Source organism: Colletotrichum fructicola (assembly GCF_000319635.2).
Source record: "Colletotrichum fructicola Nara gc5 chromosome Unknown KSG_Nara_v1_contig06, whole genome shotgun sequence".
Classification (NCBI taxonomy): domain Eukaryota; kingdom Fungi; phylum Ascomycota; class Sordariomycetes; order Glomerellales; family Glomerellaceae; genus Colletotrichum; species Colletotrichum fructicola.
In genome coordinates, this window is record NW_027094056.1 from 2,531,044 (window position 1) to 2,552,363 (window position 21,320).

Here is a 21,320-nt window from a genome sequence, read left to right on the forward strand (position 1 = left end):
GCCTCAGAGGGCTCAGATGATTCGACCCAAGACGAAAGACGACGTGGAAATAAGAGAAGGAAGCTGTGCTTGCGTGCTTCTGTGCGTTGCTGGCCTTGCATGGCATTGGGTGACGGTGGTGGGCTTCGTCGGACAAGAGCTGCTAGCGAGAGGGACCGGTGGGGAATTGGCGCTCTGGGCAACTCTGGGGTATCGGATACGGCTGGCATGTTGTCTCGCAGATCAGTCTCAAGAGTGGATGTCGAAAGGATGATTGGGCCGGTGATGGCCGCCGCGAACTGCATCGAGCCGCATTTTCGCGTATTGTTTCCGATGTGGTGGTTTCCTCGGGGAAAGCTTCACCTGGCTGCTGTAAGTCTGTTTCTTCTAGAAAAGCAGCGCGGAATTTTGAGTCAGGACATGCGACGATACAGTCCAGGTCTGGAGCTTCAGCGATGAAGCGAAAACGAAGCTGTACGGAAAGGAGCGACCCAGACCCAAGATAAGACGGAGAGCAAGGGCACCGGGATCGCCGTCTGCAGCACACGGCCCTCTGGGCTCTGACGGACGAATGACAGGTCAGCAGCGGACGGCAAAGACGGCTGGGTACGGGTATTTGTTGGCCAAGTTAGCCGTGCAGCAACATAGCCAAGGATGACCGGCAAGCGGTTGGAGCTGTAGAAAGCTGTACGAGCTGCTGTCGGGTTCAAGGTCCGCCAACCGCAACCAGCAGAATGCCAAACGTTAGAGACTGTTGCAGGTTAAGATGGAGATGAAGCACCGTGGTGGTGGCGACGGTGGTGGTGCGTGTTGTTGGTGATTCATGACGTTGGTAGAACTGGATCGGAGATAGCGGCATCAGGGAGGAGCCTGTGAAGCACACCGAATGGAATGGATGGCCAGCGGATAAGTGGCCCATGGCATCGTCTGGACTTGGTAGGTAGCACGGCATCCGTCATCTCAGGGTGGTAGAAATGACGCCCATGTTCACGATGGGTGAACAAACTTCGATTATCTGAAGGGATAGGGCGTGTTGATTGCCTTTTGGATGAATATGCAGCGCGGGCATTGTTGACCGAAGTGAGCTTGAGAGGGCGTGATGCGGTTTCTGCAGGGCAGTAAGCTAGTCGATAGGACGGTAGGTTCTCTGGTCTAGATGGCCGGTTGGTTGGTTGAGCCTTGAGCTTGCGGGCAGTCCAAGTAGGTTCGGTCAGGTTGCATTCTCGCGCAGGCGACACGGCCATAGGGCAGCTTTGTTTGACTTTTTGGCTTTGAATGCATCATGGTCTGGTGGTGAGAGGATACCCCGGCCGGGGCAATGGCAGAAACGGGAAACGCAGCCGTCAGATCTGATGCTGCCGCCCGAGTGTTTGTCTGGACTTTGGTGCGGCATAGACTGATGCGCCAACGGCCCGCGGAGACGAGACTTGGAGCCACAGGTAGATGAAGCATCTGACGCTAAGGAAAAAGCAAGATGGAGATGGAGGAGGAGGTTGGTGGTCTGGGAGAGGTGAGGTGCAATCAACGTGGTGCGAGGAGAAGGAAAGACATGGAGCCTAAGATACCTACCTAGATACCCAACAAGTGTGACGCGGAAAAGGTGCAACTGTGAATTGGAAGTGTGGAGGAAGGGGGGAAGACGGGACGTGCCTACCCAGCTAACAGCTAACAGCTAACAGCTAACAGCTAACAGCTAACAGCTAACAGCTAACAGCTAACAGCTAACAGCTAACAGGCAGGTAATAAGGTAGGTACCTACCTAGGTAAGGTAGGCACGGTAAGGTAAGGAAGCAAAGAAGAGGGGCCCGGCTGCGGATAGCTTCCGGAGATGCACCACCACCACGGCGGCTCCTTCGCCGAATTGGCCCGCAGAAATTCCCCGTTCCTGCCTTGGGGGATCCGCCGACTCTGTGCGCCGGCGCGTGGTATTGACAACTGCTGGCTCTCGAGGGGAAGCAAGGAAGAAGGGAAGGTACCTGCCTGACTTGCCTTGTCTTGCCCTGTTCATGCTGCCGACTGCATTCGCATCGCAGGGCTGATTTGATCTGTCGGCATCTCATACCGCACCTTGCCGTACCTGGCCTTCCTCACGGATACCTTTCCCAAGTAAGCCGTCTCTCTCTCTCCTGTCCAAACTGACTCCAGCGCATCAACCCGACTACGACTGAGGTCCACGTCCCATGCGCTGTGACGAAGCACACCTCACCTCTCCTCCAGCAAGGGAATCTGACGCTTGACAGACCTCCCGACCCGACCCCCCCGTCGAACCTTGTGTTGAGCCACCTCACTTACACACGCTCCAACGTCAACGTCTCTTGAGCTTTTTTACTCTCCAAACCATCAGGCCAGTCCTGCCCACGAGCTCCATTTCTCCCCAGGGATCTTTCATCTGTCATATTCAGAGGCCAACAAAACTGGATTTCGCCTCCCTTTGCCTCAACCACAGCAACCTTATCCCCGCCGTCCGTCCCCTGTTAGCCTTTGACGAGATACTTGCAGCTACCTTCCGCTCAACTCTATTGCTTCCATCCATACCTTGCTCACCACCACACTACGGCGGTACGGTACACTACGGCGCATTCCCCTTACCTTGGACAGCAACCAGCAGCCTCTGCTGGTTTAAGCTCGCCAACTCGCGTCTTGAGGACCGACATATTGAGTCGTATGGCCAGTGCTCTTCTGCCTTTCGTCTCTCGACCCCGACTCAGACGAGTCACGAACGACGTCAAGGAGCCCCGTCAAACTCTCCTGGGAAGTGCCCGGCCACGTGCAGCTCGCCAGTCCTCTTTTGTCTCTCGTCTGCTTCGACGCCAACGCACCGCATACTTAATATCGACCATGACTTCGACCTAGACACGGCGGGCCTAGATTCCAATCCTAATAATATCATCTTTCGAACAATATCTACTTGGCGATACACGCCCCGGCAGTCTGGGAATACGAGACAGGCACACCACAGGCAAAGATCGTCCAGTCTTGTCCACTTTGCCTCGACATCCACAACACACGGCTCCCACACGACAGACCAACCATCCCGCAGGGTGCAGCCAATCTAATCGGGCACCTACACCACAAAGATCAGTTCTCTTGACTTCCCTTGGCGGGGCCCCTGAACACCACCTACCTGTGATTCCGTCCGGACCTCGCGCTCTCGTCCTATCTTCCCATCTCCGTCAGTTCTTACGCATCCTTTTGCACGTCGACACTTACGTCGCTCGCTGCCCTATATCTGGAGACAACTGCTCTTAAGAGGGAGCTTGGTCTTGCGGGTTCCCCATCCATCCGACCCTGTCACCCCGTCTTTTCTTGCTCGTCTCCAGATCGTCTGGCACAAGCAAAAGATCCAAAACAAAACCTCGACGGCAGCGCTAGCGGCACTGAGACAAGCCCTCGAAACTTGCGCCACCGGTTTGTCGTACCAAACCCTGTCCCGCCCTGCCCTGCCTTTGCCCTGTCTGGTCTTGGGCTTGGTCCTGTCCTGTCCTGTCTTGTCTTGCCTGCAACCCGCACCACCACCACCAACAACAACTCTGCTGCAGTGTGCGGTCTGCAGCTTGTACAGCAATCCCACTGTGGGTGCTGCACCTTACATCCTGCGAGGAGACACACACACGCACACACACACCAACGGGCCCGGCACACCCTTCCTTCTCTCTTCCTCATCATCCGTCGGTCGACTCGGCTGCTCCATCACAACAAGCGTTTAGCGTCTCCCCCCAGCTCCACGTCTCGCCCTGGGCCTGGCCCTGTCCTGGCCTGTGCATCGACGCATCCACGCCTTCCACGGGCCCTTCTGCTGCTGCTGCTGCTGCTGCCCGCTGCTCCCCGTTCTCTTCGCTGTGGTCTCGGGCGGGCATCTTCGCCTACCTCTCCGTAGGTAGGGTCTCCGTACGGATCCCCTTCCTTGGAGCAATATATTGCATAGTGGTCAAACACGCAACTGACCGCGCGCCAGCAAAAGTGAAAAAGACCCTTGAAGCAAGTCCAGACGTGTCCCAAGTGGGCTCTTTCACGGCTTTAGCAACGCCCTCCTTGCGCCCCCAAGCCCGTCCGATCCCATCGAATCCCACCAACAAACATCATTTAGGCAGTGCTCGCCCTGTCACCCTGGCACTAGAGCTGGTGCAGACTGGCGCATTTCTACCGGCACGTCGACCCTCACCATCCAGCGCCGCCCCCCTCCTTTCCCCCCTCCCGGCCTGGACCCTCATCAGCACACGCCCATCCGCTCTCTCATTTCTACCCAGCTCGTTTTCCCATTCTCGATTCCTCCTCGTTCCAAAGAGTCGCCTCTTCTCTTCCAGGACAACATCGCGCGACCATGGACTTCTCCCACCAGTACTTCGCTCAGGCGCAGCCTTACCAGTTCATGGGCATTCCGCCCTTGACGCCATCGCATTCCAACTCGGCAGGTTCAGACGATTTTAACACGACATCTCCACCCGTAAGTCAACGAATTCCTTTCCCTTCTGAACCCCGAATACCCACCGATCACTGGTGGATTGCCGCTTAGCGCACTGCGACATGCACTTACACAATCATGACCGAGCAGGATGTTTACGCCGAGTACCCCAACGACCAGCACTTCAACTCCTTTGAAAACTATGCTCCCGCCCAGTTCAACCCTCAGCATACTTCTTTTCCCGGCCCTCCTGGCCCGCCGACTCCTCCGAACCATCTGCCCGTGCAGCAACCCCAGCCGCCTCAGCAACCACCGCAGCACAATGGCATGCCCGCTCCCCCCGTCCAGCAGATCAAGCCTCAGCCTGAGGTGGTTGTCCACAAGCAGGAGCCCATGGATGACCACTCCCGTCGCGGCGGTTCCAACTCGGACGACGAGGACCTGACGCCGGCCCAGTCAAGAAGGAAGGCCCAGAACCGCGCTGCGTACGTACAACCATTGTCGCACACCATGCATGAGCAGCGCATTTCTCACAAGCAAAGCATGCTAACATTACCATCGCAATAGTCAACGCGCATTCCGTGAGCGCAAGGAAAAGCACGTTAAGGACCTTGAAGCCAAGCTTGCGAATCTCGAGGCAGAGGCCCAGCAAAAGTCCACCGAGAACGAACGACTCAAGCGCGAGATGCAAAAGATCAGCACCGAGAACGAGATCCTCCGTGCTACATCATCAATGAACGGCCACCACAGCTCTACATCGCCGGAGCCTCGGATGACGGGGCCGATGACGTACAACCCCAAGGACTTCTACACCGACCTTCTAGCGAAGCACAACAACAAAACGCCAAGTCACCGAGTCGCGATATCATCTGAAGGAGAACGCTTGCTAGCGGCTGGTGCCACGTGGGACTTCATCATCAACCACCCGCTGTTCAAGCGGGGGTTGGTCGATGTAGGCGACGTAAGCGAGCGGCTGAAGCATCAGGCACGCTGCGATGGCCAGGGCCCGGTGTTTTCGGAGCGCTCAATTCTCGACGCCATCGAAGGCAGCGTCGCGAGCGGCAGCGACGAGCTCCTGTAGCTGCCCCCTCTCTCCCCAGTGGGGAGGCGGTCGACGAGGGTGCTTTGTCAGCACCAACAGACATAACGAGCCTTACATCCGGCCAGGTTCGGCGTTTGGGTAAACGGAGTCAATATGGGGGGTCCGCCTGCTGAAACGACAGACGATATGACGGCGAGCCCGCCGCGAGCAGGTTGGGCCTTCAAATGCATCGCTGCGATTCATGTGTTATGCTTTTTAACGGTCAATGTCTCTTTTATTTGGGGGAGCACGAGGTACGAGTCACAAAATATTTGTAGACAACTTGGCGTCTATTGTTTTATTTACACGGAGAATCTGGAAGACACACACAATATGAGACGCCGGCGTGGCCAAGCAACACACAGTCGACGTCGCCAGGCTGGGACAAACGGAGCATGGTCGTCAATGGGGAAACGGAGGATGGGGGCGAGACGGGGCAGAGCTGCCGCAGCGGGGCGTCGCCTTTTCTCCGGTACGCTCGGAACGTTCTGGCAAATTGCATGCTTTTGGGGTTACCACTCTGGTCTGATTTGCTTCTCTTTTCCCTGCTATTTTCTTCCAGGGGTAAAACGCGGGGGGGAATAGGGGTTCGAAAGGATTCCAAGTTTGCATGCTTAGGCATCCCGCTCCTCTTTGAAGTCATCGAAAGAAAGTCTCGAAGAAATTCTACACAATTTCGGTGCCTAGCGTGGTGTTCTTCGAGTGTGATTCATGATGCTACCTCTCGTCTGGCTTTACTAGGGCACCTCGGCCGTCCTCCTGTGGCGACATGTAATTGGTGCCTTTTTTCTGGCCACAGCAGACCAAGCCTACTGCCGAGTTCTTTTGTGTCGCTAGCTGCCAATAAGACCGGTGCATATCGGTTTATCACCGCCAAGTCTATCTATGATGACTACTTTCATCGGGAGTTGTGCGTGAACAGATGCTTAGCTTGAGAAATCATATTCCGGGAGGGTAAATTAATGGTATCTCATCTACTTGCAAAACATTGCCGCAAACAAAAGACTACATATGCGACGAACAACAACAAAATCTGTGCCGGTAGCCGTATAGGGAGATGATGATGGCGCTTTGATACAACGTCATGATCTCTCAAGTGCCTCTGACTGGCATGATGTGCCTTCGAAAGACATACTACCCGCCAATAGGTTTCCGATAATTCCCACTCGCCCCGAACTCCTGAACTTGCCGTGCCGAAGGTAGGGGGGGAGAATATGAAGAATACAGAAAATAAGAAAAGAAAAGGAGAAAGCTCGCTGGAAACTCGTGGGAATCTCGCAGAAGTTGTCCGAAAGAGAGGTGCAAGGGAGAAAAACAAGAAGTAACGTAACGTTCCGCCAGAAACCCTCACTCCCTGTTTTTTTTCCCTTTCCCAAATGTCTACCGCCATCAAGTTGTTCGTTTCCCTTCCAGCCCAACCCCGCCGTAGTCCATGGTTCATCGTGTCGTGTTTCTCATCCATGCATTCCAAAACGTCTTCGTACTCGAGCTCGGAGGAAACTCTGCCTGCGCTTGGAGCTTCTCCTCTCCCGGGTCGAATTTCCCCCATCCAACAGCATAGGGGGAAAACCCACACGCCAAAAGAAGCTTCCTTTCACCAGAAACCTTCTCGCTATTCAGCCCCCTTAGGCCCCACCTGCATCTAGACAAGATCTAGAGAGACAGCCGCAAGCCAGCAAGAAAAGTTTCTTACTGCACCTTCTTGCCCTTCGCATCGCCGTTGGCCTCCTGCCCCTCGACCCACGGGTGCTTGATCGTGAGACACCAGATGTCGAGGTAGTCGCAGATGGTGACGATGACGTCCACCACGAAGCTGCCGTACACGCCGACGGCCATGCCGAGCATGAGGAACATGAAGGCGACCTGGTAGACGTCGTCGCCGAGGGCGCTGGGCCATCCGAAGCCGGTGCGCTCCTGCAGCAGGGGGCCGAGGGCGTCGCCGACGCCGAAGGCGAGCGGCAGGCCGAGCACGTTCCAGTAGGGGAAGTCGAGCTTGACGAGGTGGGCGGTGATCATCTGGCCGACGGAGTAGGCGTTGACGACGCCGGCGAACATGACGAAGGGGACGAGGTGGGAGTGCAGGATGGTCGGATGCAGGGCGAGGTAGGCGACGACGAGGGCCCAGATGCCGAAGAAGGGGAGGAGGCCGAGGAGGGCGCCGCGGGAGCGGTCGCCGCGGGCGCGGCGGGCGCGAATCACGTTGCGGGCGGACTCGACGGTGTTGAAGACGAGGACGAGGGCGCCCTGGACCATGTACCACTGGGTGAAGGAGAGGTCGTAGAGGGCGGCGGGGATGGAGGGCGAGGCGGGGACGCCGAGGGTGCGCAGCATGGACTGCTGCCAGAAGGAGGCGCCGCCGAGGTAGCCGGTGAGGGCGTAGACGCCGACGAGGATGAGGACGCCTTCGACGGGGCCGTTGACGATGCCGAGGGTCAGCGTCTTGGTGTGGTATTCGTCCCAGGTCTGGACGTAGAAGGTGAGGAGGGCTGGTGAGGGAATGTTAGTCTTTTTTCCTTCGTATATGTGCGGCGGGTGGTTACGTACAGGAGAAGAGGATGCCAACAGTCATCCAGCCCTGGCCCATGTTCTGCGAGGCGGCGAAGATGAGGACTTCGAGGGACGTGTTGAGGGCGTCGACGCCGTGGTCAAAGAGCTCGCCCAGCGGGCCGGACTGGTGAGTTCGGCGACTATTCGCAACAAACCCTGTTAGCTTGGATTCGCGAAAAGAAAGACATGGCAGCAGAAACTTACGCCTGAGATCCATCCACCGCGTCAAAGGTCTGGTAGAGGAACAAGCCCGCGGCCCACGAGTAGTACACCCAGCTGGGGCAGTCCTGGTCAAGCGTCGGGTTGTACCAGAGGAGCGTCAGAAGATTGGCGACAACAAACATGAAGCCCGTCAGGGTAATCAGGTTCGGCGCCATGCTCATGGGGAACATCTTGATCACCACGTTCGTGTAGAAGGGCTTCAGGATGTACTTTGACGTCAAGGAGTGGTCGACTCCGGAGTACTTGTACTCCTTGAGCGCCGGGAGGCGGTCCTGGCGCACGTAGACCATGGTTTTTGTTGTTTTTGCGTGTCTTTTCCGTAGCTAGCCTTCCTTCTGGTGAGAACCGTTGCCTCGAGGGTTGTCGTGGAGATGAGGAGTTGAAGGAGAAAACTCTCAAGGTTGTGTTGGTGGTTTTGTCCGCAAAGGGCAGGTTTCGATTTGCAGGGCCAAGTGTCCCCAAAGTGGGCTGGCAGCAAGGGAAAATTTAGGCGCGAGAACACGGTGGAAGTCCCGTTCGATTCGATGGGTCCCCTCCGATACTTCTCTTTTGTTGGAGCGGTGACGACGATAGCTTCAAAACCGGGGAAACGCGGTTCGTCGAGCTGCGGGGTGCGGGTTTGCGCGCGGGCTAAAAGAAAGGCAGAGAAGGCGGGGAGATTCCAAGTGGGAGGAGACCAGAGGTAGTCGGAGACAAGAGCTTGGAGAAACAAACGTCACAAGCCGGTCAGATGCTCTTCCCGAGACCAGGCACACTTGACAAGAAACTACAGACGACGACGGTATTCCTAGTTGACATGTGGTAGTGGGCCGCCGGCCGGGAGAGGGAAATTTTCCTGCTTGGACAGCTCACACGCGCAGCGCACACGCTGCGACAAAGGAAAAAAAAACAGTCCTCACAACGTCATTTCCCGGCTCCCCGAGCCCCTGGTAAGGAGGCTAACCCGTATTCGGCTTAGGTTTGGCCCGTGCCAGTTGTCAAGCCCCAGCCGTCCTGCCGCTAGACCAACCACTGAGGGCTTCGAGATCGACGACGGGATGCCCTGAGGCTTGACGACAACAGCGACTTCATTGACAGGGCTCCAATGTCATGCAGGCCTTGGAACCTCGAAGCCACACAAGGACTGTTCTCAAAAGATCAAGATGGAAATCCGTTTTATTTCCCATCACGCAAAATACACCACAACACACGAAATCTAGCAAAGTCTTCATGATGCCTTTTTCGTGTCTTCATTCTAGATATACGCGAGCCGCCAGTCCTTTTACACGCACACGCTATCATGCGCTGACCTCAGCTCCCCCTACTATGGCGGCGGCTGCGCGAGTCGGCTATAATAAAGTCCTCGTCTGTGCCGTACGTCTTGCTTGGACCTCCGACCATGTATCGACCCCCACGAACTCCAAACAAGTATATTTAAGCGACAGATGCAACAACAAGAGACGCCACACCCTCTTCTTCGCTGCGGACCGTGATCTTGGTCGTGACACCGGACTTGGACGAGTAAGCCATCCGCACATTGGCAACCACCCTGCCGCCGCCAACAGTCTTTCCAAGCAACTTGAGAGTATGTGTCGTCTGGTTGACTGGCACATCGGTACCCTCCAAAGGTTGCAGCGACAACACCTTGGCCAGCTGCTCCGTTGCCTCTGCACATATTGTTAGCTCTGTTCGTACTCTGGATGACCATGTTGAACTTACCCGCTATGCTCTTCATGCTGCTGAGCTGCAACGTCTCCTCAGCCTCCTCGCCGGCCGCGCCAACCTGCTCCCAGATGTGGTTGAAGTTGCTGGCGAATGTCGGCACAACGTAGTCGCTGCCAGCCAGATCGAACTCGGCCACCTCGTACTCGTCGTCGTAGCCAGTAGCCTCCGGCTCGTTTGTTGTAGGGTCGATCTCCTTGCTGGTGAACTTGAGAATGTTGGAGAAGCTGCTGACGGGCATGGAGCCCTCTCCGCCGACCTTCTTGAAGGCGACGTACACCTTGCCGGGCTCGTCCGTAGGGAGCTTTTCGGCTTGGATGATGAAGACCTCCTCGAGCTCCTCCTCCTCGGAAGGCGTTGCCACGACCGACACGTTCTCCAGAACGGTAGCCTGGAGAGTGTTCTTGATCTCGTACTGGAACACAATGTGCTCCTTGAAAATGTGCTTGACAACGGTGACAACGTACTCCATCTCCGACTCGGTGAGTTCGACAACAGGCGATGACTTGAGCACGCTGCCAAACTCCTTCATCTCGGGGATCTGCATCAACTCCTGGGCGTAACGCTGAGCCGCAGCGGTGGCTGACGCAGCAGCCTCCGCGCCGCTGGTGGACGTCTTCGTCGGGCCAACCTTGGGAGGCTTGAGCGACGGGGCAGTCGCCGTGAGCTTCTTGGTGCGGTCCTCGGCATCGGCCTGCTCCCGGGTGACAACGGGAATCTGGGAGATGTCGAAGGGCGTGTCGAACGCAGACTTGTCCTCGGATGTGACGTACATGACGAGCTGGTGCTCGAAGTACGGAAGAGAGAACATGCTGTCTGTTCAGGGGTCAGCTTGGGTGCAGTAGCGTGGTTTATGATTGACTTACCGTTCTTGACAAACTTCTCGGAGATGGCGTCGTCCTCGTGCATGAGTCTGAGGTTGAGGGCAGCACGATCTCTGACCTCGTCGTCGACGTCGTCCAAACATCTGGTGAGGAGAACCTCGACACTGCGCTTGACCTCGGGGTCCTTCTGACCAACACCAAACTTGGCGAGAGCGGTGACGGCGGCGGCTCTGACGATGGCGTTCTCCAAAACCACTCTGTTGTAGATGTAGCGGATGTACTTGGTCGGCTGGGAGGTCTTGGGTCCTTCGAGACCGAGGAGGTGCAGAATGCGGACGGCAAGCTTAGTAAACTCGCAGTCCTCAATGAACTCACAAAGGTGAGCGAGCGCATCCTCCTTGGACTCCGGCACAAACTTGATCAGGTCAAACATGCTCTCGACAACAGCACGCTTGAACTCGTAGCCACCCTCGTCACGGAGGATGCCGCTGAGGAAAGCAAGCATGCCAGCCTGCTTGCTGGGGAACTTCAGGCACAAGGTGCGGATAGCCTCGACAATGGTGATCTTGAACTCATCGGTGATCTCAGACATGAAGCCAGAAATCTGCTTCATCAGGCGGTCGACACTGGCCTCGTTACCGGTCTTGAGCAGGGTGGTAATGGCAAAGGTGGCAATCGATCGGTTGCTGTTGGAAATCAAGAGCTCGATATCGGGGTTGCAGACGTTGACGGCGTTGGGCTTGAAGGAGGCGAAGTTGTGGAGGATGCGGAGGGCGGCGAACTTGGTGACGGCGCGGGGAGAGGTGAGGAAGAGCTGGAGAACGTGGACGGCCTGGGACACTTCGGCATCGGTGACATCGCGCATGTCGCAAATGGCCTTGGCGGCCTCGAAGTTGACCATCTCGCTCTTGTGGCGCAACCAGCCATCCAGCAGCTGCATCATGGGCTTCCTGAGCGAAGGGTCCTCCTCGGCGAGCTGGGCGGCCAGACGGACGAGCATGACGATCGCGGCGGAGCTCTTGACCGCACCTGCCGCGCCAAACTGCTGCACCATCTTCACCAGCGCCATGCGGTCGTGCATGCGCATCGAGTATAGGAGACCAATGGCGTGGTACTGGGGCATCGTCGAGTTGTTGGCGGGCAATTGGCCGCTCGAGGAGGAGAAGCCCAGGGAGAAGCCGCTCGAGGACTTGGTGGAGGCGGCAGCCTCCTGTGTCTCGCTCTGCCAGCGGCGGACGACGTCCTTGGCAATCGGAAGGAGGTGGTAGGACGATACGAGGGCGGCGGACGAAACGGAGGGGTTCTTGTCGACAATTGCGGTCTTCATCACTCGCTCAATGGACTGGACGGTGGTCGCCTGGAGCTAGTTAGCGCGTGCCATCCCTGGTATCGTGGAGCTCGGAGCTCAGCGTACATCGATAATGCGGCACAGGGCGCGGATGGCATTGGGGCGGTAGATGGCATCTGTGCTGCCTCCAGTGTCCTTCATGACGGTGCTGGTGACCATGATGATGTCCTCGGCGGAGGACGCGAGTTCCTGCGATCAAGGTGAGCCCACAAGCCATGCTTCATCCGTATCGGACTGGTCTAACCTTCACACAGAGGTGAACCGCTTGCCGAAGGCTGGCATCCTTATTCTGGAAGAGCTTCGAGATGCCAAAGAAGAGGGTTGTCGCTTCGTTCGTGGGGAACTTCTCGCCCGTGTAGAGCAGAAGGAGGATCTTGGTGAGCAGGGTCCGGCATCTTCGCGGTTGGATAGGAGAGCTGTTGAATAGGCGTGCTATCCCGCCCTTTTAGCCAGCTTGCTCGCAAACGCTCGAGCTGCAGAAATTCCAACTAACCTTCTTGGAAGACTTGGGTTCTGTCCACCTTCACCAAGCCCAAATCGGCGTCTTCGTCTTTCTTGCCGTAACTCATGATGGGCAACGGGTGTTTTGGCGGGCTGGTCTGAAGTCAGGTCTGGAGGCCAGCTTGCTACCACGTCGCCTTCAGGTGTGAAGGGGGACAGGCATTGCCCCACAAGAACATTTGGGCGGGTCACATCACGTGACTCAATTGACATTCCTGCTCTGGCCAGATTGCGACGCAACTAGGTATGTCAGCCACAGCATCAGCTCTCGCGAACGGTGGCATTTGAGTTATCTCACAAGGAAGTGTGGCTTATTCTCCATTGGACACCGTACCAAGCCATGTCGCGGGCTTATTTAGACGCCAGCTCACACCAAGCAAACATGTCTTCCAACGCAAGGGCTCTCTCACCGGGCATCTCACGCCAACGCGGCAGGTTGAAAGATACCTAAACTTTTGATTGTCTATCTGAGAGAATAAAGTAGAAAAGACTGGTGGCCAGCATGAGCTGCCTTGCGGTACCGCCTGAATCTAGAAGACACTACTAACAACTTCCTTCATTCCCCATTAACCTATGTTTCGATGGTGGCTGTCGTGTCTAACACCTTTGTAATACCAAGACCTGCTCCAGCCGACAACACACAAGAGGCCCCAAGTATAGAGTCCCCATCCAAGCATCCTCGCCAACGAAGCCAAGCCAGTATGCGCAATTCTGATGGTTGCCATACCCAGTCCTAGATTCAGTTTCCAAAGACCGATTGACGTCCCTTTTCGGATCTGTCGACCAGGGAAGGCGACGGGTCCTTCCACTGATGGAACTTGTCTTGGCTGATACCCGCCTCTACCTGATTCAAAAGCGCCGAGAAGGCCATGGTGATGAAGGGGTCTGCGGCCTCCTTGGTCGTCATGCTGTTAACTTGTTGAGCAGATATGTGCGGGTACTCGACCTTCTCTGCTTTGGGCTTAGGTCGACCGTCTCCAATGACTCCAACTTGACGCTTGAATTGACGGAACTCGGCGTCTCTCATAACGGACTCCATGCTTTTACCGAGCTCGCCAGTGCCCGCGTAGAACAGACGGTTGACACGTTCGTTTCGTGCCTCCAGCGCTTCGTCTGAGATCTGGCTCGTTCCTGCCTTCCAAACTGGGCGAGGAGGCCAGTACTTCTCATATGGCGCATTGCCGGTGCGTCTGTTGCCGCCAACGTTGAAGCTGCGGTTACCGTGACCAAACGGCATGAAGTCTGCGGGCTGCTGGAAGCCTTTATTCTCGTTGGTGGCCTTGTCATCATTCGTCAAAGCGTCGAGCATCTTCTCCAGGTCCACAGCAGACGTCTGTCTTCCGAACGAGTCCAACCAGTCGTCCTTATCAGGCGTCGAGTCGAGAAGAAGCGCAGGCAGACTGTGGATCAAATGATCAGGGGTCGCCGGGCCAGGGTTCTGAATGATATCATGGGCCTTGTGTAGACCGGGAGGGCCAGCGTAAAAGTCGGAAGCTGTCTCCTCACCAGAAAATTCAGATTTGGGACCATCCTGGAGAGCTTTCATAGCGGACTCGAATGTCGGCGTGCGGTATTGGCGCTGGCCAGGAGGGCCGGCAGTCAACGGCAAAGGAGCACCAGGACCAGTTGCCAGGCTAGACTTGTACGCTCCAACTTGAGTGCCTCTCTGAGGGAGGGCATTGTACTGCCTGAAAGGGCCAGCGATGTCATTGCCGACGGGTGCAGATCTCCAACCACCAGCAGAGTCTGAAGTATGCTTGTTGAAGTCAACGTGCACCCTAAGGACATCGGTAGGATCAAGCTTGGCATTGTGGAACGGACCCGGAGAGTGCGAGCCGTCGTTGCCCATGTCGGACATGTCTCCGTAGGAATATCCACTGAAAGCGGGAGTAGTGGAGCGGCTGGCGTTGGTTCCAATGGAAGGGGCGGGAGTGACGCCCGGACGAGCCCGAAGAAGCGCCTTCTGAGCTCTCTTCTGGTTAGGGTTGGGATACGAAGCCAGATTCTGAAGAGACTTGACGGTCATACCCTTGAAGGGATTCTCTCCCAGGGCGTCGTCATCCTCCTCGTCACTGGAGTCGTGGTCGTTGACTTGCTTGTCCGAGATAGGGGTGGGCAGGGCAACCTCCATCGGGGAAGCCAGCTGGGTGGTGGTGGTGGTGGCCATGTTGAAAGAAGATACGCGAGATGTAGAAAGGCTTCGGATATCCAGATCAATCGGAGACTCGCGGCTGTGATCAGTGCTGGGGCTAACAGCGCGGTCGTAGTTTTGCTGAAGGGGCGAGTATTTGGGGATTTGGTTGGGAAGAGGACTGATAGGTGTTGTGCAGAGAGGCTGAGGCTTCATCAAGGACAGGCTGGAAAGAGCTGACTTGGGGAAGAGAGACAGTTCGGAGGCAGGACCTCCTGGGGGAGGCCACTTGACAGACCTGGCGCGACGAACGGGAGGCTGGAGCGGCTGGGCGTTGTTGGGGTTGTAGATGGTACCGGCAGTGGTGTAGGTCTGTCTGGGAACATCCTGATGGAAGGTGCTGGCAGATTGCTGGGTAAATTTAATCGCGCTCGTCTTGGGCGAGGAAGAAGATAGATGGTCCATTCTGAAAATCAGGGCTTCCGCATACTTTGGCGTCATCCAATTCGTATCCCTGGTATGAATGCGTGCCGGCCAAGACGACTCTGTTGCTTCAATCAGGAAATTGGTCTAGACGAAGATGGTGGTGCGAGGGAGGAAGGGATGAGAGAATGTGAAGGTGAAGGTGACGACCGGTGAGAGGATTGGGTGGGATGGAGGAAGAAGGAGGTTAGACGAATTTTATCGTGGGGAGGATGAAAAAATCGGAAGTGGTGGAGGGCAAGCTCGAGATGGAAAGAACGGAAGGAAGGTGAGAGCGCTTTCTACGGATGGAAAGAGCGACGCGTCGTGGGTGAGGCCGGCGGGTGGTGAGGCAGGGTAGGAAGGCAGGCACCTGGACGTCGAGGAAGGAGCTCGCAGCACCTTCCTACTATCGAAGATGGCCACCAAACTCTACTCCAGCATCAATATCGGACCGGAAAGAGAAATCAGATGCCCGATATTCTTTTCCCAAGGTCATGGTTGATCTTGCCTTCCGTCTCAGCCTGCCACACAGACCACGACAAAGGTCGAGATGTTGATGAAGGAAGGAGAGAACCCACACGGTGTCGAGGACAGCAAGGGGAAACATCGGCAAGGCCACGTTCGCTCTCAAAGGTCTGATAAGAACAAAGATGAACAATAAAACTCACCACAAAGAAGTCGAAGCCTGGATGCAAGATCGCAGGATTTCGACTGGATCTCCCAGCACCTCCGTGTCGATGCCCTTGGAGAAGCTCCTGACTCTGCCAATGTCGACGCCACCACCGTTAGAAACGTGCTCCTCGAGGCGTGGAAGCACCAGCGGCGCAGAGTCGAACACCCAGAGATGGTATCGGTGCATCTCGCCAACGACGTAGACGACATCGTCGCTTTTGCGGACGGGGAAGATGAATAGAATAAAGTGTCGATGCGACTCCAGACCCAATCTACCGATCATCTTCTCCGGAGATCGAGAAATACCAGTGGCATACATGTTGGCGGCTGAACAAATCTGCAGATGAAAAATCGACGGTAGATAGTAGTGGTTCGTCGAAACTTCTCAATGAGACAATGAAGATACCTCGAGCAACATCCAAATCTTTCCATGTCAGGGGCGTCATCGTCATCTCTTATATCCCCGGTATCAACGCCAACTCGCCCTCCTTTGATGCTCCTCTAAAAACAACACCAACAAACCGACCAACACAGCAAAAATGCCAATCTCATGCAGGCATGCAGCACGCACCATCACAAACCCCAACCAAGCCTCTCAAAAGGACCATACCTACGAACCGGTCCAACATCCCCAACGGCACAGACCGCGCGCTTCCCGGAGCGATCCAAACCCGCCATCTTTCCCCGGAAGAGCTACCACCAAGCGCAATCTGCCATCTGGTTACACAACAACCCCGGGAGCGCGCCCCCTTTCTTCCCGTTTCAACACGGAACTAACGACAAGAAACCTCGTTCCCCAGTCCATACGAGAGCCTTCATTTCAAACAGAATCCGCCCCCGTTGGAAAACCGCCCCCCAAAAAGCACGCCACAGATCCAGTCGACGACATACTTCAAGCCAACGACCCAATCACATCCAAGCACCTCCAGCGTCCTCATCTCCAAAAGGGCAATGGCTAGAGCTAGGTATCCAGCTTACAAACCCCATCGCCCTAAGGCAAGCCATGTTTGCCTCTGCTCCCGCCAACAGCATCATCCGTCTACCCTGGACCCGCCCAAGCTCCCTTCCCAAAGCCGGTGGCATCAAACTTTTCGCTTACAACTACCCATTTACAGATCTCCACCTTCCCCAGAAAGGGCAATGCGAAGGCCCTTAGTACCAACATCTGAAGCTCCCTTCAGCTCCCACTGAACCACCTCAACACCACGTCCATTGTCATGCTCCCCACAAAGCCTCCGAACAATGCCAGCCTCACTTGTTTCACCAGCCGAGATATCAACGTTGACAGCTGCCTCCCGAAACTCTATCACCAGCCGTCTTCGTCCGTAAACCTTCAACATGGCCTGATATCCCACCCAACTAGCAGCCCTACGCCGCGGAGAAGGCGACATCTCACAAACCATAGATCGAGGCGCTAAGAGGCCTAACTACCGAGTCGGTCCGTATGTATGTCAGCTCAGCTAACCTTGCGGCCCGCCAAGCCTCTGGGATCGGGACTCGGGGCCACGGCAACGTTACCCCATGCGGAGTGGAGAACGACCTTACGGAGAGAGGCAGCTGTCGTGGGAAGATCGACAACGCTGAAGAGTCAAGTCCAGACGTCCAGTGACCGAGAGGCAGACGCCACCGTACGATACTGCTGCTGCCTCGGTCAGAGTAGGGTTAAGGTTCTCACGTCTAGTGGAATGACAGGCACTAGCGCCAAGCTTCACGGACAGCACGGGGGAGGGAGCACGGTGCATGGTTCGGATGAATTCTACACTTCTCATTGTGTTATGCCTCCACCACACACACCTTGGCCTATGTTGTTGCTACGCCGTCGCACCGTTTCGATGCGATGAGGGCCCCCCTAGTCTCGCACTCTGGAGCAAGGTATCCATCCGTGACCTTCTCCGTCACATGCAAGAAACCCAATGGGCCCAGAGAAACCAAGCCAAGCCAACGATCCTGAAACCTCCACTTTCTGTATTTCTTCCCACCCCTTTGCGACCACGCCCTATAGCCTCTCGTAACATGAAAACAGAGAGGTCGAAGAAAGACGGCCACGACCAGATAGCTTACACATGCACAAACAATGATTCTATCGTGTCCCACATGCTATCGTTTCAGGATCGATTAGCTCAAAAGGCCCAACACAAGGGCGCTGGAGGTCGATGGGCCAGGTCACCGCCTGACCCAACATCCAAATGACGAAAAAAAAAGGAGGTCATTGTTTTGAAAGGTACCGACTCAAAAGGGAAAAGGGTTTTTGATCGTTAATGCTTGAGGACGAGGACTCCAATGTATCCGCTGTTCGAGATGCAAAGAAGCACTTGCCAGAAGAGAAATGCCCGTTTTGAAAAGAGAAACCACGAGCCCGATGTGTATGTACTGGGCGGACGAGAACAGAATGATGTGGCTGGGGTATCGGCTGAAGGACATGAATGTATGGACATCATGAGTCCTGTGCTGAGACTCAAAAATGTGGCTCGTGTTGTTGCAAGGGAGGGTGACGAATTGAAGTGCCAAGCATCCCGTGAATGGTGTATATACGTGGCGAGTTAACTCGACTGTTGGGGAGAACGTAACCGATTATGGTCGAGTGAGGGGAGCGATTAAAGTCCCGTCGGGTAGGCGCTGCCGGATATCATGCCAGGACCTCCCGGTCTTGATGGAGGACCGAGACGTTTTCCAGGCAGCTCGAAGTCGGGGTTGTTGTTCAGCAGCATATCTTGCCGTCGCTGCTGAGGCGGCCGCCGGGGCGGGCCCTGGCCATAAGGGGCTGGGGGGTTCCATCTCGGGTTTATGCCCCGTTGGGATATTGATGTGAAATTGGACCGATCAGACTCGGCGCCAGGACTGCGCGCACCGGCACCTTCATGAGTGTCTAAATCATACATATTGGGCACGGATAGAGGTACCTGAAGGGCAGGTGGAGGGCCTGCTCTGCCGGCGGCGGGGGCGGGGGCCGGTGCGTCCGCGAAGCGCGGATCAACATCCTCGTAGTAGTCGCTTGCTGTGGGCTGGGCAGGGGAGCTACGTCCGGGCATCTCAGCACGCGAGAGCGGGGAGGCGTTTCTTGATGGGGGCTGGTTTTGGTTCCATGCGGCACGAGGAGGGACGTATGCGCTTGGAAGAACGTTAGTAGGAGCTTTTAGGTGATCACACAAAGAAACGTACTCATCCTGGCTGTACCTGCTTGTCTCACTCATGTAGGTGTCATGCCTCTGAGGATTAGACCTGTTACCACCGCCTTGTTGCAGTCCGACCATGCCGGCAATGTCAGCATCACTATCTCTGAACTGCCCGAAGCCCGGAGGCGGCTGGGCAGGGCTGCCTGTTCTCGCGTCCATCTCGACAGCTTGGCCAACCATCGGGGCTGGCGCGTCGCCAGGCAGAGGCGGGGGTGACTCAGCCCTCGGTAGGCTGTTCCGATCAGGGTGGTATGCCTCATATCCTTGTTGTTGGGGGATACTCGGGAGAGATGGGTTTGTGTTGGTCGCAGTGTAGCTTGGCGCCGATTCTGAACCGCTGCGTCCGTAAGGACCGGGAGCGGGGGCGCCATAAGCATTGGCCGGGCTAGGTCTCCGGTCATAAGGTCCTGCATTATTCTGGTAGCCTGGTGGGGGAGGTCGTCCGCCTCTCATGCCACCAGGGCCGTAGCCTCCACGGGGCGGTGGTCCGTACCCACCCCTACCACCCGGAGGAGGGCCGTAGCCTCCGCGTCCCGGGGGCCCGTAGCCACCTCTTCCAGGCGGAGGGCCGTAGCCATTGTATCCGCCTCTGCCTCCGCCGTAACCTCCGCCGCGTCCTCTGGGTCCTCCAGGAGGCATACCACCTCTGCCCCGCATACGTTCTTGCGAAGGCCCTCTTCTAGGACCGTAGCCATCGGGTCCAGGCATGGGGTTTCCGTAAGGATCTCTGTTGATAGGGGGAGCAGAGCCGGATCTTGAGGGGGGAGCGTTGGCGTAACCATCAACGCCCATCATGTTGCCCTGGTTCCTGTCGACCGGGCTCCGGGCTGTGAGAGGAATTCGCTCATCGCTGACTTGGTCGTCCTTCTTCTGTGAATCGAAAGACGCAAAGGTGGGCATTTTGTCGATGCCGTTTCCACCAGTGACGACGGGAACAGTCGGCTGAGAAGCAACAGAAGTGGCGGTCTTGGTTTGAGCTTCGCGATTGTAATAGTTCTCACCACTCATTTCAGCATTTTCGGCGATCCTCTTCTTTCTCGCTTTCCTGGTGACCAGCATACGCCGCATGGCGCAGGAGACCAAGCCGCTCATGCCCACCAGTATAGTGGCGGCAAGAACGATGTAGGAGCCCCAGGCCATGTGAGGCACGAAGAGGAGGACATCGACGAGGAAGGCCAAGAGGCAGATGAGAAAGTCGATGAAGGAGAAGATGAAGACAACGAGAAGGTAGCGAGCGGAGTGAGATGGTGAGTGAAGGTGAGCGACGGCAGCCATGATGAACATGATGAGTGTCGTCAGGGCGGCGATAGGATGCACGATCAGAATGGCGGAAAGAGTGTTTCGGGCCGAGTCCGGGAGGTCAAAGGCGCCCGACTTTTGAAACAGTCCAGCTGCAGATGAAGTCAGCAACGATTCTCATGGCACGATAATGAGATTCTTGTTAGTGTGTCGTCTTACAAGTGTCATATCCGATTTCGATGCCGGTGCATGAGCCGTCGGCCTTGCAAACGCCGAAAACTCCAAAGTTGACGCCCTGAAAGCTGCCGAGCGGGATAGCCTTGATGATGGGGGTCGACAGAGTTGACAGCAGCATCAGGGCGAAGGCCGCTAGCAGCAGCAGCGACATGGGGGTTGCCGGCCGCAACATGATTGCGGTCGATGGTCGAAGAAACCTGCTTCCAAAACGGTAGACGGAAAGCCGGCGTCGTCAAGACGCGGCGAGAAGGGTGTAGATACGCCCGGGAAAGAGTCGGGCGTTGGTGGTGAGGTTCGAGGTTCGAGGTTCGGGTAGGCTAGTAGAGGATTGAAGCGTCGCGCGGCATCGTCTATGCGTAGGTGGAGTTGAATTGAGTTGTTGAAGGATGCGACATGAATGAGAGTGACGAAAAGATGGATCGACGCGTTTGTGGATTTGGGATCAAATCGTTTCCTGCCTCTTGCTGTCCTTTCTCCTCGGTCCTGTTCCTAGCTCTTTATTCCCGAAAGTTTCCTCGTCAAGTCCAACGGCGGTCGTGGTGGTTCCTGAAACAGTGTCGCAAGTAGCCGTAAAGTGCAGAAAGACGGCTCAGAATCGAAAATGCAACGGGTCGTGAAAAATCGAATAGTCGGAGTAGTCGGTGAGGAGCGAAAGGGTCGAGGATTCGAGGATTCGGAGCGTGCGAAGTGTTGCTTGCGTCGTCCTGTTCGACCTGAAGAGGAAGAGAAGGAGAAGGGAAATTCGACAGGCACGATCTGGGGGAGAAGGACGATGTGGGCAAGCGGGTGGGCGAGCGG

The 21,320-nt window shown here is 56.2% G+C and overlaps 5 protein-coding genes across 5 annotated transcripts; 1 reads left to right on the forward strand and 4 right to left on the reverse strand.

Moving 5' to 3' along the window:
• Positions 1–4,300: 4,300 nt before the first annotated feature.
• FCR3 (Fluconazole resistance protein 3) lies at positions 4,301–5,462 on the forward strand (the record flags this gene model as incomplete). Its single annotated transcript, XM_066152445.1, has 3 exons — positions 4,301–4,423; positions 4,532–4,866; positions 4,949–5,462. The coding sequence occupies 3 exons, from the start codon at positions 4,301–4,303 to the stop codon at positions 5,460–5,462; spliced, it is 972 nt and encodes a 323-aa protein (XP_066008322.1).
• A 1,689-nt stretch (positions 5,463–7,151) lies between these two features.
• On the reverse strand, positions 7,152–8,521 carry CGGC5_v010971 (putative CDP-alcohol phosphatidyltransferase class-I family protein; the record flags this gene model as incomplete). Its single annotated transcript, XM_032019379.1, has 3 exons — positions 7,152–7,948; positions 8,007–8,149; positions 8,214–8,521. The coding sequence occupies 3 exons, from the start codon at positions 8,519–8,521 to the stop codon at positions 7,152–7,154; spliced, it is 1,248 nt and encodes a 415-aa protein (XP_031892800.1).
• A 1,123-nt stretch (positions 8,522–9,644) lies between these two features.
• Positions 9,645–12,673, reverse strand: sec21 (putative coatomer subunit gamma; the record flags this gene model as incomplete). The annotated part of the gene is made up of 6 exons (XM_032019368.1): positions 9,645–9,877; positions 9,930–10,748; positions 10,799–12,113; positions 12,171–12,293; positions 12,349–12,536; positions 12,598–12,673. The coding sequence occupies 6 exons, from the start codon at positions 12,671–12,673 to the stop codon at positions 9,645–9,647; spliced, it is 2,754 nt and encodes a 917-aa protein (XP_031892797.1).
• A 671-nt stretch (positions 12,674–13,344) lies between these two features.
• Positions 13,345–16,192, reverse strand: CGGC5_v010973 (uncharacterized protein; the record flags this gene model as incomplete). The annotated part of the gene is made up of 3 exons (XM_066152446.1): positions 13,345–15,281; positions 15,870–15,912; positions 15,962–16,192. 3 exons carry the CDS (start codon positions 16,190–16,192, stop codon positions 13,345–13,347), a joined length of 2,211 nt encoding a protein of 736 aa, XP_066008321.1.
• Positions 16,193–18,693: 2,501 nt separating this feature from the next.
• Positions 18,694–20,694, reverse strand: prr-5 (pH-response regulator protein palI/prr-5; the record flags this gene model as incomplete). Its single annotated transcript, XM_032019335.1, has 4 exons — positions 18,694–18,711; positions 18,774–18,981; positions 19,048–20,437; positions 20,505–20,694. 4 exons carry the CDS (start codon positions 20,692–20,694, stop codon positions 18,694–18,696), a joined length of 1,806 nt encoding a protein of 601 aa, XP_031892796.1.
• Between the last annotated feature and the right edge of the window lie 626 nt (positions 20,695–21,320).